Genomic DNA, 14,732 nt, shown 5'->3' on the forward strand with positions numbered 1-14,732 from the left:
TATTGAGATGGAGTTGGAAGTTAATGTGATGGCCTGCCTTTAAAATACAGTATCACAAACTTATCAAACATGTGACAATACCCTATGATGTAATTTGTAGTATTTTGTATCCAGTCACACTGGCGAAACAGTACCCTGTGACATCATGGGTCAATCGCGTGTGCACAAGCTCTTCCTGGTGTTCTATCATCTCTACAGGCAATGTCATTGAATATGCACAACAATGTTGAGAGTTTTGAATATCTCTTTACTAAAAATAGCCTGCTGCGGCGCATTTTATAGCAAGCGCTAGTTTATGAAAGCACTTATATTGTCAATATACTTTTTTTTTCTTTTTTTTTTGTAATTCAAGTGGCTTAAATGATTATAAATGGGAATATGTATATTATTTTTTCATGAATTTTTAGATGACCCGAACTCTATCCTTTAAATAGCCCTTGGACCCCCTTTACGATCTATCAACTTAAGCTTCACAATCATGAGGGTTAGGTACGCGTTTAGTGGCTATTATAGATTCTATAGCAGCTACTAATATTATTCGCACAAAAATGTAGAGAAAAAAAAGGATGGAATGGTTGAGTGTCAAATATTTTGTCTACCGGAAACTGTCCTGGAACATTCAGACAAGCCACTTTAAAACAAACAAAAACAAAAATGTTTCACCAACTACATTTTTTCAGTACTGATTCAAAAGCAAACTCACCCTTGTAACGTCACTAGCCATGTTTATGCCTCCCTCGTTCCTCACAATTATCTACATTATCCTTACAGTGTTCCCTACCACACTTTTCTGTCACAAAAATCCCCCGACAAATGTTTAAATTCCATGTCAATCATGTGTACCCGCGAGTTTGACATCTGACAACTGACATCAAGCGCTGTTTTCAGTTCGCGTCATATCGGCTCATTCTTCAAAACTTGTTATCTTGTAGATTACAGAATAGGAGACCCGTGAATATTCCGGGTTAGAATAGGTCTTCAGCAACCCATGCTTGCCGTAAACCCATGCATGTCATCGATCCCAATTGCGTGGGTCAATGCTCATGATATCAATCACTGGATTGTCTGGTCCAGACTCGATTATTTACGGACCGCCGTCATATAGCTGGAATATTGCTGAGTGCGGCGTTAAACAACAAACCAACCAACAGAATAGGACGAGTGTGCCAAATGGCATCAGGATCACTCATAAGTGTCTGTAGACTAACGTCACGAGACACCATGCCTACCCATAACCTTCTTAAGTGTCCGTCACCTATCCGACCCGTTTTGTTCAGTTCCTTTACGTCGTAGTTATGACCAGGTAAATTTGCACTTTGTTTCACAGTGTGGATGTAGCTCAGTCGGTTAGTTGTTGGGCTAACAATCCGAAGGTCGTGAGATCGCATCCGACAGATTCTCACAAAAACTCTTTGCTTGTCTTGTGACCTACAGCAGAGATCATCCTCACGAGAAGTTGTGGTACTGTATTCTAAAGGTGCTCACTACAAGTGACATTATTGAGATAGAGATGGAAATTAATGTGACTTTACCAAGTAGTAGAAATTTGTAGCTACTAGTTGAGGTACTGAAGGTTGTACCATAGCTGGTTTGTCGATGACTGCTGTTGATTAGTCCTAGGGTTATTTGAACGGCATTAGCATTGAAGCATTTTCCTAAACTTTCTGTAATAGTTTAAATGGCCATCGACAGACATTTCAAATGAATTGTGACTGACCCAGAGCTTGGTTTTCTGGTCACAGTGACTTGTGTACCGTTGCGATATCTGACATTTGTTCCCTTACAGGGTCTGTCTGCCCAAAGCTTCTGTCCTGGAACTGGTGATAAAGTTTTATACCAGGGTCTTCAAGAAACATTGAATATAAAATAACTTGTCGTCAGCCCTTTTTATTTAACTCTCCTGACTCAAAGTCAAATGACCATATCTTATGGCATGTTGTCCATCGCCCGTTCATCATTAACTTTAGCATTTTCAACATCTCCTCTGCCTATGGAGGTGAAACGTCGAAGGAATGGTCCCAGCAGTGGTGTCTCTGACAAATGCCCACAGAATACAGATCCAATGTTAAACATAACTGCCACGATGGCCATATTCAAAATGTCATTTTGGCCATAACTCCACCATGTCTGCATTTATCATCATGAAATTCCACAAGCAGCAAGGTTGTGTTTTTCAGAATAACATATCATATTTTTGTGTAGCATCAATCATCCGTTTTCAAAATGTATTGAAATTTGATATGGGTGTAGTTAGGTTTGTTTTGTTGTTTAATGCAGCCCTCAGCATTATTCCAGCTACATGATGGCGGTCTGTAAATAATCAAGTCATTGGGCCAAAAATGTACATTAAATGTTTGACGATTTATAGCTGAAAGATTGTTGTCACCATGGTGAAATGAAAATCAATGTAGGTGCAAAATATAAAAACTATATCCCGCCGCACACTGTTTGCTCAAATTATCTTCATACACTCGGAAACAATGGTGAAAAGGGTTGACTTTCGAAAATAATGTTTCAAGCAACTTGGGGAGGAGCTGTCGATACGATGAACCAGGCAAAGTTTCCCCAGCCTATAACTTTTAATATAGGAAATACCTGGGAACAAGACAGTGTTTTTGTCAATTTGTAAAGTGTGTGACTTTACCCCATGGCTTGTCAAAGCTAAACCAGTCATTGCTTTGTCCATTGACCAAGGGATCGACAGCCCTTCAAAGCAGGATCTCTTTCAAGTGACAGACCAACTTAAAAGGTACAGTTACCCTGATACTGGCCTTTGCACTTTTACCTTGGTCTTATATGTCTTCTGTGATACTGCTTGACTGACAATGCTGAAATTTGGAAGGTTCCTTCTTTTGAAGACTTCTTATCTTGTTCAAATCTGTTTTTATTGTAAGTTTGACGATCTTGTTCTTAAGATCTGCAGGGCACACAACTTGAGAATTGTGTGAAATTAATGGCTCTACAAAGATCCAAGTTTGTCTCAGTTTGCTCAACATCTGAGAAAAAATCTAAGCAAGTTAGATCTAATTTATAAACCCTTTCGCCACATGAAGTTGAAAAGGAAAAACGATAAATCTGTTGAATATAATACTAATAAAGCTTTTATAATTTCGTTTCCATTTAATAAGTATTCAATAAAATTAGTTTGTAGAGATGATCGATAACTGAGAGGATCTCATCAACTCTGTTGGTCAATGTTTCACCTGTGGAGATTACAACAATACTTGACTGATTACATCAGTGTATTGTGATGTGTTTGTAAACTTTTACAGGTAGGTCAGAAGGGTAAATAAAGTACCAAAGTGTTACGGATATGCATGCCTGCTCCTGGCACCTATCTGATTCATTTCTCGAAAGTATAAGGGTGGATTATTGCCGACAAATGAACACAACTTCCCTGAAGAATTCCAGAGCCATGATAACTGTGTTAACCAGCAACAGAAACAATGATTACCCACATTCTCTGCTGCTGCTGATTCATTGTGATGTTGTGAGTGCACGATACTTCTACTGCAGGAGAGGCCATGCGAGCTTATGTTGCAATTCATCATCGTCCATAAACGTTTCACGTTGTAATTTCCCCAAATGGTTCGATGTATTTAGCTGAAGTTTTGTTGCTATAATAGGGTTTAAGATTGTTCAGTACTTTTAATAATGCAATTTCAATATAGCAGACAGTTGGTATCTTTGATGTAAACAAAATGATTTCTTAAAAATTCTTTTGTTCCCAAACTTGAAGTTTGTAAACAGTGCTAACATATGTAGTTCCAAGTTTCTTTCAGGCATCTTGATTGGAAATCAAATATGGTTGCCAGCAATGTGGAAGGCCTGTATCCACCACTGTGATGTTCTGAAATAATTTGCATTGCTGTAGATTATGTTTGTAATAAGAAGTGACTGATACACCATCAAGTGAGAGTAAGAATAGCTATTTCAAGTTGGCGATGTGGTTAGAGCAGGAGTAGGCATGAAGTGGAATGTGACTAAACTGACGTTGGACTGAAAATGTAGTCTGGTGGAGACACATGTCCAGATGTAGTGACACTTCATCCCAGGTGTTTTGTCAAGATATGATGATCACAAGATAGTAGACCTATATAATTACAATTTAGACAAGTCTGTTCCCTGTATCTGGGGTATCCTGGAGTTTTTGTTTAAATTTAAATTAGTAGTATTAAAATATTAGAGCATTTGAGAAGTTGAGAGAGGGGACAAAATTGTTTGTGTTTGAAAGGCGAAACTTGAATTTTAGAATGCTTGGTCGTTTGCACCTTCTGAACAATCCTCAGTTATTTTAAGTAATTGGAATGCCACACCACAATGTCCCTGTCCCTGGCACATTTGATAGAGTTATTAGGAATGACGGATAAGGTTGTTACATATAAATTTATGATTCAAGTGGAATCCATAATAATGTGAAGCAGTAAATGTTACTTTCACTTTCATTTATCAGGAAGAGATTGTGTCGGGTATGAAAGGTGAGATAGCAGTGATATGGGTATGGTTGTTGTTGAGTGAAGATTAGTCAGGTGGAGTAAGTATATGCTCACCTTGCTGACTCACTCCTATCACGGCCTCCATCAAGCGGTGTGCTTCTATCATGCATCACATTTACTGTTGCACAACTTGACTTGGTTATTTCATTATCATAGTATAACTGGAAACCGACATTGTGACATATTGTTTTCCATGTGTGCTTCAGAGCATCATAGACTGCCTGCATGTTAGAGTGTCTGCCCAGGGAGTGGTAGGTCAGGGATTCCATCTCTGGCCATGTCATACCACAAGACATTACAAGATGGTACTTGTTGACACCCCTATTTGTACCAGGTGTATGTGATATTGTAAACCAAGTACATTCTACTTGTTCATATTGAAGGACCAGTGATGATGGCGGATTGTCATCTTCAGTCATTTCATTAAGTTTACTTGTAGAAAAAAATATTTTTCATTGGTATTTGTAGATATTCTATTACCCTGATTAAAGATCCCATTCATTCTGAAACAGGGGGTATTTTCTTCAATATAAACTATTTTCTGGGTTAAACACTCAGTATGGGATTTCTTCCGGGGTGTGTGCCTGATTTCAGTCTGTCATGATCACTGAGGAAATTGCACCTTTTGATCATGTCTTTCCCAGGGGCCTAGTATATTTGATTTCCTGTAAGTATAGCATGTGTATTTTTTTTACCGAATTGTTGCAAAGCGATCCAAACATATAATTTTCTGTTCCCCCCACGAGAATTCTCCATGCTGGTCTTGATGCATCCTTATCTTTCATGATAAGCCCGAAGAACAAGTTGATGTAGTTTTTTGACACAGATATGGCTGTGTATATTCACAAACTATGTTTGCTTGTTATTGATATTCAGTTTGCTGTTATCTTAACTAATACATAACAGCCTGTGCAATCAGTCGAAACCATCAGTATTTGTATTCCTAATTGAATGGCTCGGTTGATTAAACATTGTTAAATGTAACATCTGTCACTGTTATGATGCTATTATAATATGTATCTCAATGAGACAAATATATATCATTTCTTCATATTCCTATGTCCAGTGTGTGTTGAAAGGGGACATACAATCCCAAGTGGGTTTCAACCGTAGGCCATGGTTGGGTGTGTAAGTATCACAAGGTGTGCAGATACTCATGGTGCGCAGGGGATGGGGGGTTAAAGGTTGGGTGGGTGGCAATAGCAACATGCCAAATACAACCACAACCAGAGCAGTGTATCAGGTTAGGATATTTTTGTGCATGTGCACAGTGGCACCTAGGCCAAACCCTGCAAGGCTGCTAGATGAGTTGTTCTAAGACAACAATAATCATTGGTCAGCAACATTTCCATGTGTTATTTATCAATACCTACAAAACAAGGCAGAAGCAGGTGGGTGGTGTGGCTGACAGTAGAAGGTATTAACATTGTAAGCTGATCTTGGATCAGCAGCTGGTTGTAATTGACAACGATTAAATAGTCTGGTTTCATAACATACAACAGAAGGTTGGTTAAATCTTTAACCTCATACATACAATAGAAACTGAAACCAGGGAAATGATGTTGAAATGTTGCTTGAAACTGTAATGTTGTGTTATACAATGCATCACCACACAAGGGTCAGAAGTCGCAATCATTCTTCTCAGTATTTAAGAAATATACGATGACCAGGAGTTGTTTATCGTACAATAAAACAGGCAGGGAGAATAAACCATGAGGGACACAGAGAGGTTTATTCTCCCTGCAGTGTTATTTTGAGATAAACAATGACCACATGTCATTTATTCCCTATGAAATATCAACATTGCAGTGGGTGGGTGTAAATTTGGTACTTTACGGTACCTTTTCTCCCTATACTGATTGTCATATCCCTTCCACCTTTGGATGCTTTCGTTCAGTGACTGCATTTATCAATATTGCCCAGATGCATGTACGGGAAACAACTCACTTGACACTTCCCTCTCAAAAATAATGTCGTCCATTTTACGCCATCACATTGTGAGTGCATGTTTGAATCTAAAGAAATGACATGAAAGAACAATTTTTTTGTGTGAAATAAACCATGTTTAGGTCTTCTTTGTTCTTTTTGATTCATTGCATAAATACATATCATATGTCCTGATTATGTCAAATATCAAGGTCACTTTGAAGGTCATTCACTAATGAAATGACTCATAATAGTTGGATATGGTTGTTTGTTGGTAAACGCCACACTCAGCAATATTCCAGCTATATGGTGACAGTCTGGAAATAATCCAGTCTGGACTAGACAATACAGTGATCGACATTATGAGCATCGATCTACTCAGTTGTGATATGATTACATGCATCAAGCAAGTCAGCGAGCCTGACCACCCAATCCCGTTCGCCGCCTCTTACGACAAGCAAAGTCCCCTCTTAGAGCGATTAGGAAGTATTGTTAATGTTTTGGAATGAAGACTTCATATTTGTAACACAGTAATGTAGGATAAGTATACAAATGTAAAAAATATTTAGATTTTACTTAATTTTTAAGTTTTTATATGCCCTTTTCACCCATTATTTCAGTCCGTTTGACTCCAAATGAGAACGATGAATTGCAAAATAACTCGAAATCCAGAAAAGTGTATGAAACATCAATACGGTACTTGACCATGAATACCCTGTACCCAACACAATCTGAATTTTGTTTATTTTAAGACCCATGACGGATGAAGTTCTTTAAGAAACTATCATGTAATTTTGTATAGAAATGTGTACATGACACGTAGGGGGGACAAACCGTGGAAGGCACAGCGCAAGCATGCATGCACTGCACGTTCTGTGGTAGGGGAAATGACAGAGCGTTAGAGGGGCCGTCTCATGATAATTTCAGTCGCAAACTTACTCGCTCATGCCTCAGATCTCGTCGTCGGAACTGCTGGTACCTGAACCGACTGCCACTATTATAGGTTGGACTGTTGCTGGCCGTAGTCCATCTCGTGACCAATAACGTGGCTCTATCTCGTCAACGACTGTGGCCACACAACGCCTCCATGTTTCTACTGTTACCCGACCAAGGGATTCCTTTACAAGTTGTTCAACGTCTCGTAATTTGAAAGTTGTGTTCGATCGTCCAACGTCACCCTTGACGATGCCCCATACCAACTCAATTGGATTCAGGTCGCAGTGATAAGGTGGCAGTCGTAAGACAGCGTGACCCTGACCCTTCATGTAACTGTCAACTTTATACACGGGGTCAGGTTTCATAGTTTTGATGATTTCATAGAGCTGTGGTTTCGTCGCTCGAGAAGGAAAGGTAATGTTCCTCCGTTGGCAGCCAAGTAACCATGTCTCCTTTACGGTTATTAGAGGTTTGAGTTTGCTTTCTGGATCCTGCACACTATGCTACGGTGCATTGTCCATGACAATGAGAGACTTGGTAGGCAAAGCAGGGACTAATTTATCTTTCACCCACTCCAGAAATACATTGCCGTTCATTTCTGTGTGGTAGTCCCTGTTGTCTTTGCCTTGGCTCTAAAGACGAGGTCACAGTCTGGGAGAAAACCCTGACTAGCAGAACCAGCATGGAGAACTATGAGTCTTTCACCCTTTCCCATTGGTAACTTTCTACCAGACTCCTTACAGTCACCACTGGGTACCCACTGACTGCTGGCTGTGTGTGACGCATTTACCCATGTCTCATCTAAGAAGATGGGCTCATATCCTTCTTCACGTTTCTGCTTGATGGTACGAAGGTAATGATTTCGGAGACGAACAATGTCAGACCGTTCACACAACACAACCCTATTTTCTCCAGTTATCTTTTTGTATTTGTAACCAAATGTATGCAACAGCTGCCATAGTTTGTACTTTGTAACACGTAAATCATGGTCAGTTTCAAGGTGTTTCTTCAAAATTCTTAGGGACAGGTATACTCGGACCCCATGGTACCGCGGCATTCATCGTATCGCGGCATTTGTGATTTCCGATAGTTCACGCGGGACACGCCTCTTAGCGGCTGTCTATTAATGCAAATCAGTAGCCAGGAAGTGCTCACTTCGTAAACAATTTCAATTTCCTCGGAATGTTCCGTCTGCTGTAAGTAAGGAGTTATTAATCCGTTGATACATATTTCTGGCATCTGTTGTAATATTGCCTTACCCCCATCTATCAATGGCCAACAATATAACCCGCAGTTCCCCAAGTAAACTTTCTCTATCGTCCTGAACTAGATCATCTGCATATTCATGGCGACTAATGAGGTAACGGAAGTTACGTAGTCCGCACATTTTTTCCTGCTCTGTGCCCAGAATCTATTGGGAGATCATAAGGGCCATAATGCCAAACTTAGAAATACGCTCTTCACTAGTAACCACAAGATAAATACATACTTTGGGCATACTAGGAGTGCTTTTTATATATTTATTGTTGACTTTTAACATTTTTCCATTTTGTGACAAATTATTGTCATCCAATTATTTTTAAACAATCTTAAAATATCATTTCTGATATTTTGATGTTGACTTATAAAAATATTTTTCTCTTACTTTTCGGTAGATATGCATTGAATACTTATTGCTGATAACACATTTAGAATTTTACTTGTGCTGTCTTTGCACTTGTCTGGACAAATCACTGATGTCTGGCATGATCATACCAAGTGGTTGGTAGAATTATGTCCTCTTTTTGTCCAATTCGGACCTCCATACACAACTTTTCTCTGGACCGCGATACGATGGAGTTCTCTCCCTTGTCAGACAGAGCGCGAGCCCCCGCTTTTACCCGGAGCTACTAATGTAAATAATGAACTTTTATCAGTAAAATATGCACTGTTTGATAACATGAATGATATCTGATACAGAGAACACGAATAAACATAAAGGTTAGTGAGTGCATTTTGTTCCGTTTAGCGTACACGACAAGTACCGCGATACCCCGAGGTTGCAGGCTACTTATTTTGTGAGTGCAGTTTAACAATTGCACTTCTGACTTGATCCCTCTGAAAACTGTCTAATTTATCAGCCTTGCGTGGTTTTGACATGTTCCCTACCTCCTTGGTCTGTCTATTTGTATCTCGTCGACTAACAACATTTTTAAGTTTCTGAGGGGACATACCAAGAGCTTTTGAAGTCTCGTTTCAAGAATTTATTAATTGCATAAAAAGGCTTTGCTCTTTCTGCTTCACTTCTAAAGAAATCATACACATTCAACATCAACTGTTTAACACTAAAAAATAATAACATCTGCTGAGTAGCGCATCTTGTCATTGAATGAACACGGTTACTGTGTAGCACGTGCAGACCGTGCTTGCGCTGTTCTTTCCACGGTTTGTCCCCCCTACGTGTCATGTACACATTTCTATACAAAATTACATGATAGTTTCTTATAGAACTTCATCCGTCATGGGTCTTAAAATAAACAAAATTCAGATTGTGTTGGGTACAGGGTATTCATGGTCAAGTACCATATTGATGTTTCATACACTTTTCTGGATTTCGAGTTATTTTGCAATTCATCGTTCTCATTTGGAGTCAAACGGACTGTAGTGATATTCTGAATGTAATGATCCAGATGTATGTGTAACTTGTATTTCTTGACCTCAGTGGCTGGTGTGAAGTTCCAGTTCAACTCAACCGACCCGTGTGTGATACTTGATGTAGATGCTACATTCACCACCACAGCCACACAGAGGGACGGCCAGCTGGTAAGTGTCCACAAGCTTCACAACTCATATTGTGTTTGAGATAATACATCATTACACTTATTCAATTTACCAATCTTTTTACCACTATGATAATGCTGTTTCACCAAAGTCATTCTCGAACAAAGTGGGGATTGTTGGTGCACATAATCAGAGCTACAGATTAGCTGCGTATTTGCTTAAAATACCCCCAAAAATATTAAAAATCCAATTACTTTCAATTAACTTGTGTACAGAAACACATGGATTAAATGAAAAACTCAAATGTATAAAAACAGCATGCGTAAATTCCCAATGAAGTTTTTTCAGCATGTGTACAACAGAGCTAATTTCCGAAAAACAGTTACTTTGCGAGTCAAATCTATATTTAGAACCGTTATATACATCTAAATCATTGCTCACAAAGTTATCTGTAGCTCCGCATTATGCATGCAGTCATCTTCTTTCTAAAACTGCTGACTGAAATCTCTGCTGGGTTATCATGGTTTTGGGGGGTTAGTTTTGCTACATTTATCCCAGTTATTAAATTTACTTTGGTGAAAGAAATGTATTTGTATTACAAAAAAGGAGGCAAATTTACTGCTGTGTATTGCAACAATGTTTCACCATATCCACGCAAATTCATTGGTACAGGCCGACAAATTTGTTGAAATTTGAAATACTGTATTTTCTTGAAGGCAGTGATGTGGACAGTGAAAACAATTGTGGTGGTGTAGAGTGAGTAGTTAGGTTTAATGCCATTTTTAAGAGTATTCTAGTTATATCATGGTGTGTCAATTTAGTGTGGGAGAAAGCTAGAGACATAATTGGGTTGAAATGGAGAATGACATATACAAAGTTTCATTCTACAGCAAGTATACTTGAACATTGTACATACACAGTGTATATCAGTAACAAGGACTGCCAAGAACAATCAAAAGGCTCTTCAGCATTTAAACCAAACAGAATGTTCCTTGGTGGATATATTATGCATTAAACACCATAATGAGTTGGCTCCCCCCATCGCAGACTGTACCCTGAGCATGTTACACCAGAAATACCATGTCAACAAATCTGTACTAAGTATGCAATGTAATCTGTAATTACACTGTCTGGTTATAAAAAGTGTTCATTGTATATCATTGTAGTCTATTGTATAGTAAATTTTCTAATAAATTGTATATTTATATGCTTATCCTATCTCACACTATGCATTTCCTCTAATTCCTCGATCTTGGTGTGGAAACGTCCTAGAACAAAGTTTCCAACTTCAAAAACACCACTCACCCAAACACATCCCACACATCACCAAATCACCACTGTGATCATGGTTCACACACCACTAAAATCCCGTGTGACACGACCCCAGCGAACTGATCACCTGACATATCCAGCACCCTCATTCTCAATTCTATCGCTATGGTGTTCGGACGTTATTCTTGAACAGAGAATTTTTGTTTGTTTGTTTGGTTTTTTTAATATTTTATCTATAAAATTTAAATACACAACCTCACTACTAAAGTTTACCATAACCACGAAGAGAGAGAGTGGTATTATTAACGATGTCAGAGTTGGATCTCAACTAACTTAGCTTAGTGTTCGATAAAGGCGACTGTTCGTTGGTTCAAGGTGTTGTTTATGGTTTTCGTGCATGTTGTTTTTCCTCCGCTTTGAGACCCAAACGATTGTGTTATCCACTGTGGCTGTACCTTCGTTTTCTTGCTTAACAAAATATTATAGTCAATTTGGCGATGGTTACATCGCTATCCGTAGAGGAGGTTCGGTTTCCGTCTCGTTTGACTGCTGTGATTCCCGCCCCTGTGCACGTGCCTGGCTTCTACAGTCGTGCCGCTTTTAAATGGCCAGTTCATCGTGTTGGACTACAGCCTTTTACTCAGCTTGGGAAGTCAAGCCTTCAACTGAGGGTTGCCTCTTCCCCCAACACGCTTGTTACTCAGGTCATCGCTTCTGCAGCGCTCTGAGGATAAAGCTACATCTCTCTGGCTTTCTAATGGCGACAACCCCTCTGACCGAAAACACTACAATCGTTGATGAGAAAGTGATAGCCAACTGTCGACGGATCTTAACTCACAGGATCATCATCCTTCGCTGGATTGTATCGACCAAGGGATCGACAGATCGCCATACTTCACCATTATCGACAAGACGCTGTTCTTGGATGGATATTTCGCCAAATCGTACCTCGGAGGATCGACATTCGCCTTCTCTACATATCGATACCCGAGGAATCTCCACTTGACGTTACACATCGATGCATCGACACATGGACTACCATGTTGACACTTCACCTGATCCTACCGCGGAGGATCGACAGGACCATCATCCTTTGTTGGATCATAGACGACCGAGGGACCGACAGATCAACAGATCACCTTACTTCACCATTATCGCAATACTTCACCATTATCGACTAGACGCTGATATTGGATGGACAGTCCGTCAGATTGTACCTCGGAGGATCAACAGTTTCGCCTCTCCTACAGATCGATACCGAGGGATCTCCACTCTATGATACACATCGACATGCATCAACGCATCGATACATCGACACATGGATAAATTGATACATCGACATATATCGTCCGATCAAGATCTCGTCTGCTAGTACGACTTACCTGCAGGAAGCTTTGGTGGCTGAGTGGTTTAGATCGCTGACTTTGTGTGCTGGCGATTAGGTCCCTTACTCTGGCAGTGTGGGTTCGAATCAGGGATGGGACTCAACCTCATAAAGTACGAGCAGGTACTTTACTGCAAAGATGTTATCCCAGATATAATTTTTGTTACATAAAACAGACGAACGACGGATCGTCCTCAGTCATAAGATCGTCATTCTTCCACAGAATCAATAGACCTCTCTCTCATCGTGCATCTGACTTCTATACGCTAACTTGGACAAGGCCTTTGCTGCATTCCGTTGTCTAGATCAGACAATCCAGTGATTGTCATCACGAGCATCTGTCTACGTCTTGGGATACGATGACCTGCACCAATCAATTCAGCGAACTTGACCAACTGGTCTTGTTGGTCTCTTACAGGCATAGTCATCTCGTATGTCGAGATTGAGATACTAACGTTTTCTCTCTACCGGGATCCTCGTGGATCCGGTCCACGTGCCTGCCAGCCATGAATCATCTTACGATAATCTCCTATGAGAAATCACCATTACAAGGTTATGATGCAGATGTTCGATGTCTGAAGATGGTTTCTAGCACACCGGTTTCGTCCCATATTCAACAAGCAACTGACTGCCTTTACACCGGTGTTTTTCATTACACGGGACAGCGCTTGTGTGTTTGGAGCTTTTGACCATGTGATCGGAAAGACTGCTTTATTTCCTGTTCTGTGCAAGGGTGAATTACACATCAAGCCAAGACTGCTGTTTGTAAACAAGACTACGATGCTGACTTTCTTACAGGCCGATCTCATGCGAGCTGTGTGAAGCGTTACAGTAGTTGTCTATGACTATGCACGCGGTCTATCACATCTTCACAACTCCTTTTGTCGTTGCATCGATACGGGAATGCACAGCGCTTTTTCAGTGCCAAGGCGTTGGAATCCATCATCTCTTCACCAGTTCTACACGTCACTGTTCAACCTGGCAGGACAAGCCATCCCTCACTTATTCAAGACGAGAGTTGGTGAATATCGATTTTTAAATTTTTTTTCAGTATATGATCCTAATGTTAGCCACGTCCACTCAAGGCACGATGTTTACTACTACCGCTCTTCAACATGGTCCCGATTACCCTGCTTCATACGATCAGCCAACTGGTAAACTATAGCATCGTTTTTCTATGAGATACTAGATCACACGCACGATCGTCAAGATTTTACCATCGCTTTATAACACAATTTTTGTGTAATGTGTTCTTGAACATCGATGAGCAGGCGAACTCATCTCCACATCAACAACTCGGAAGTTCAACGTTCTACATATGGTAATAGCTATTACACTTAGGACGACCTCTCCGCTACCCCATTCCAACTGCCACCAGTCAACAGAGGACAGCTTGGATTTCCACAACTGGAAGGAGAACCACCCTTCTTGTCACTGGCGGTACACTACCGTTTGGAATTGCTTCGACCCATGACTATGACTAAACCAATTGCTGTTCGTCACACAGGAATCCGTAATACATTTGACCTGGATGAAGGAATTCAAGCCTGGATATCAACAATTACTCAGACTACAATATTTACCAGGAAATTATTAACATAACTACGTTGGTTAATAAATTATCAGAAGTCCGACTTACAACCATTCCAGGATCTCCATTCCTTAGGATCCAATCTAATGAGCCAGACTAACATCCTAGTACCAGAACACATTGAGGAAATACCTCTTGTGATGGACAGTGGAATCGATTGTTAGCGCAGGAACTTGTTTACACAAGCCGGAATACAACCACCAGTTCAGCGGTAGTAGCAAAACCTTTAAAAATGGCAAAATTCTACTAATCCTTAGGATACCTTTACTATTGGGCCGTTTTGCATGGACTGTAGGACTAGTGCCAATTTCTAACCCTGCTGTTCATGGATACCTCACTTTAAGGTCGAGGAGCTCACTTCAACTTG

At 40.1% G+C, this 14,732-nt stretch overlaps 1 protein-coding gene across 1 annotated transcript in view; it reads left to right on the forward strand.

The window, feature by feature from the left end:
- Positions 1-14,732, forward strand: part of LOC139448586 (lysosome-associated membrane glycoprotein 1-like) — a 36,849-nt gene that overhangs the window by 1,302 nt on the left and 20,815 nt on the right. Inside the window, exon 3 of the mRNA XM_071230154.1 lies at positions 10,060-10,160. Coding sequence (XP_071086255.1) covers positions 10,060-10,160 — 101 coding nt within the window. The remainder of the gene's footprint in view (positions 1-10,059; positions 10,161-14,732) is intronic.

Source organism: Haliotis cracherodii, unplaced genomic scaffold (assembly GCF_022045235.1).
Source record: "Haliotis cracherodii isolate W230 unplaced genomic scaffold, xgHalCrac1.p SCAF_7, whole genome shotgun sequence".
Taxonomy (NCBI): domain Eukaryota; kingdom Metazoa; phylum Mollusca; class Gastropoda; order Lepetellida; family Haliotidae; genus Haliotis; species Haliotis cracherodii.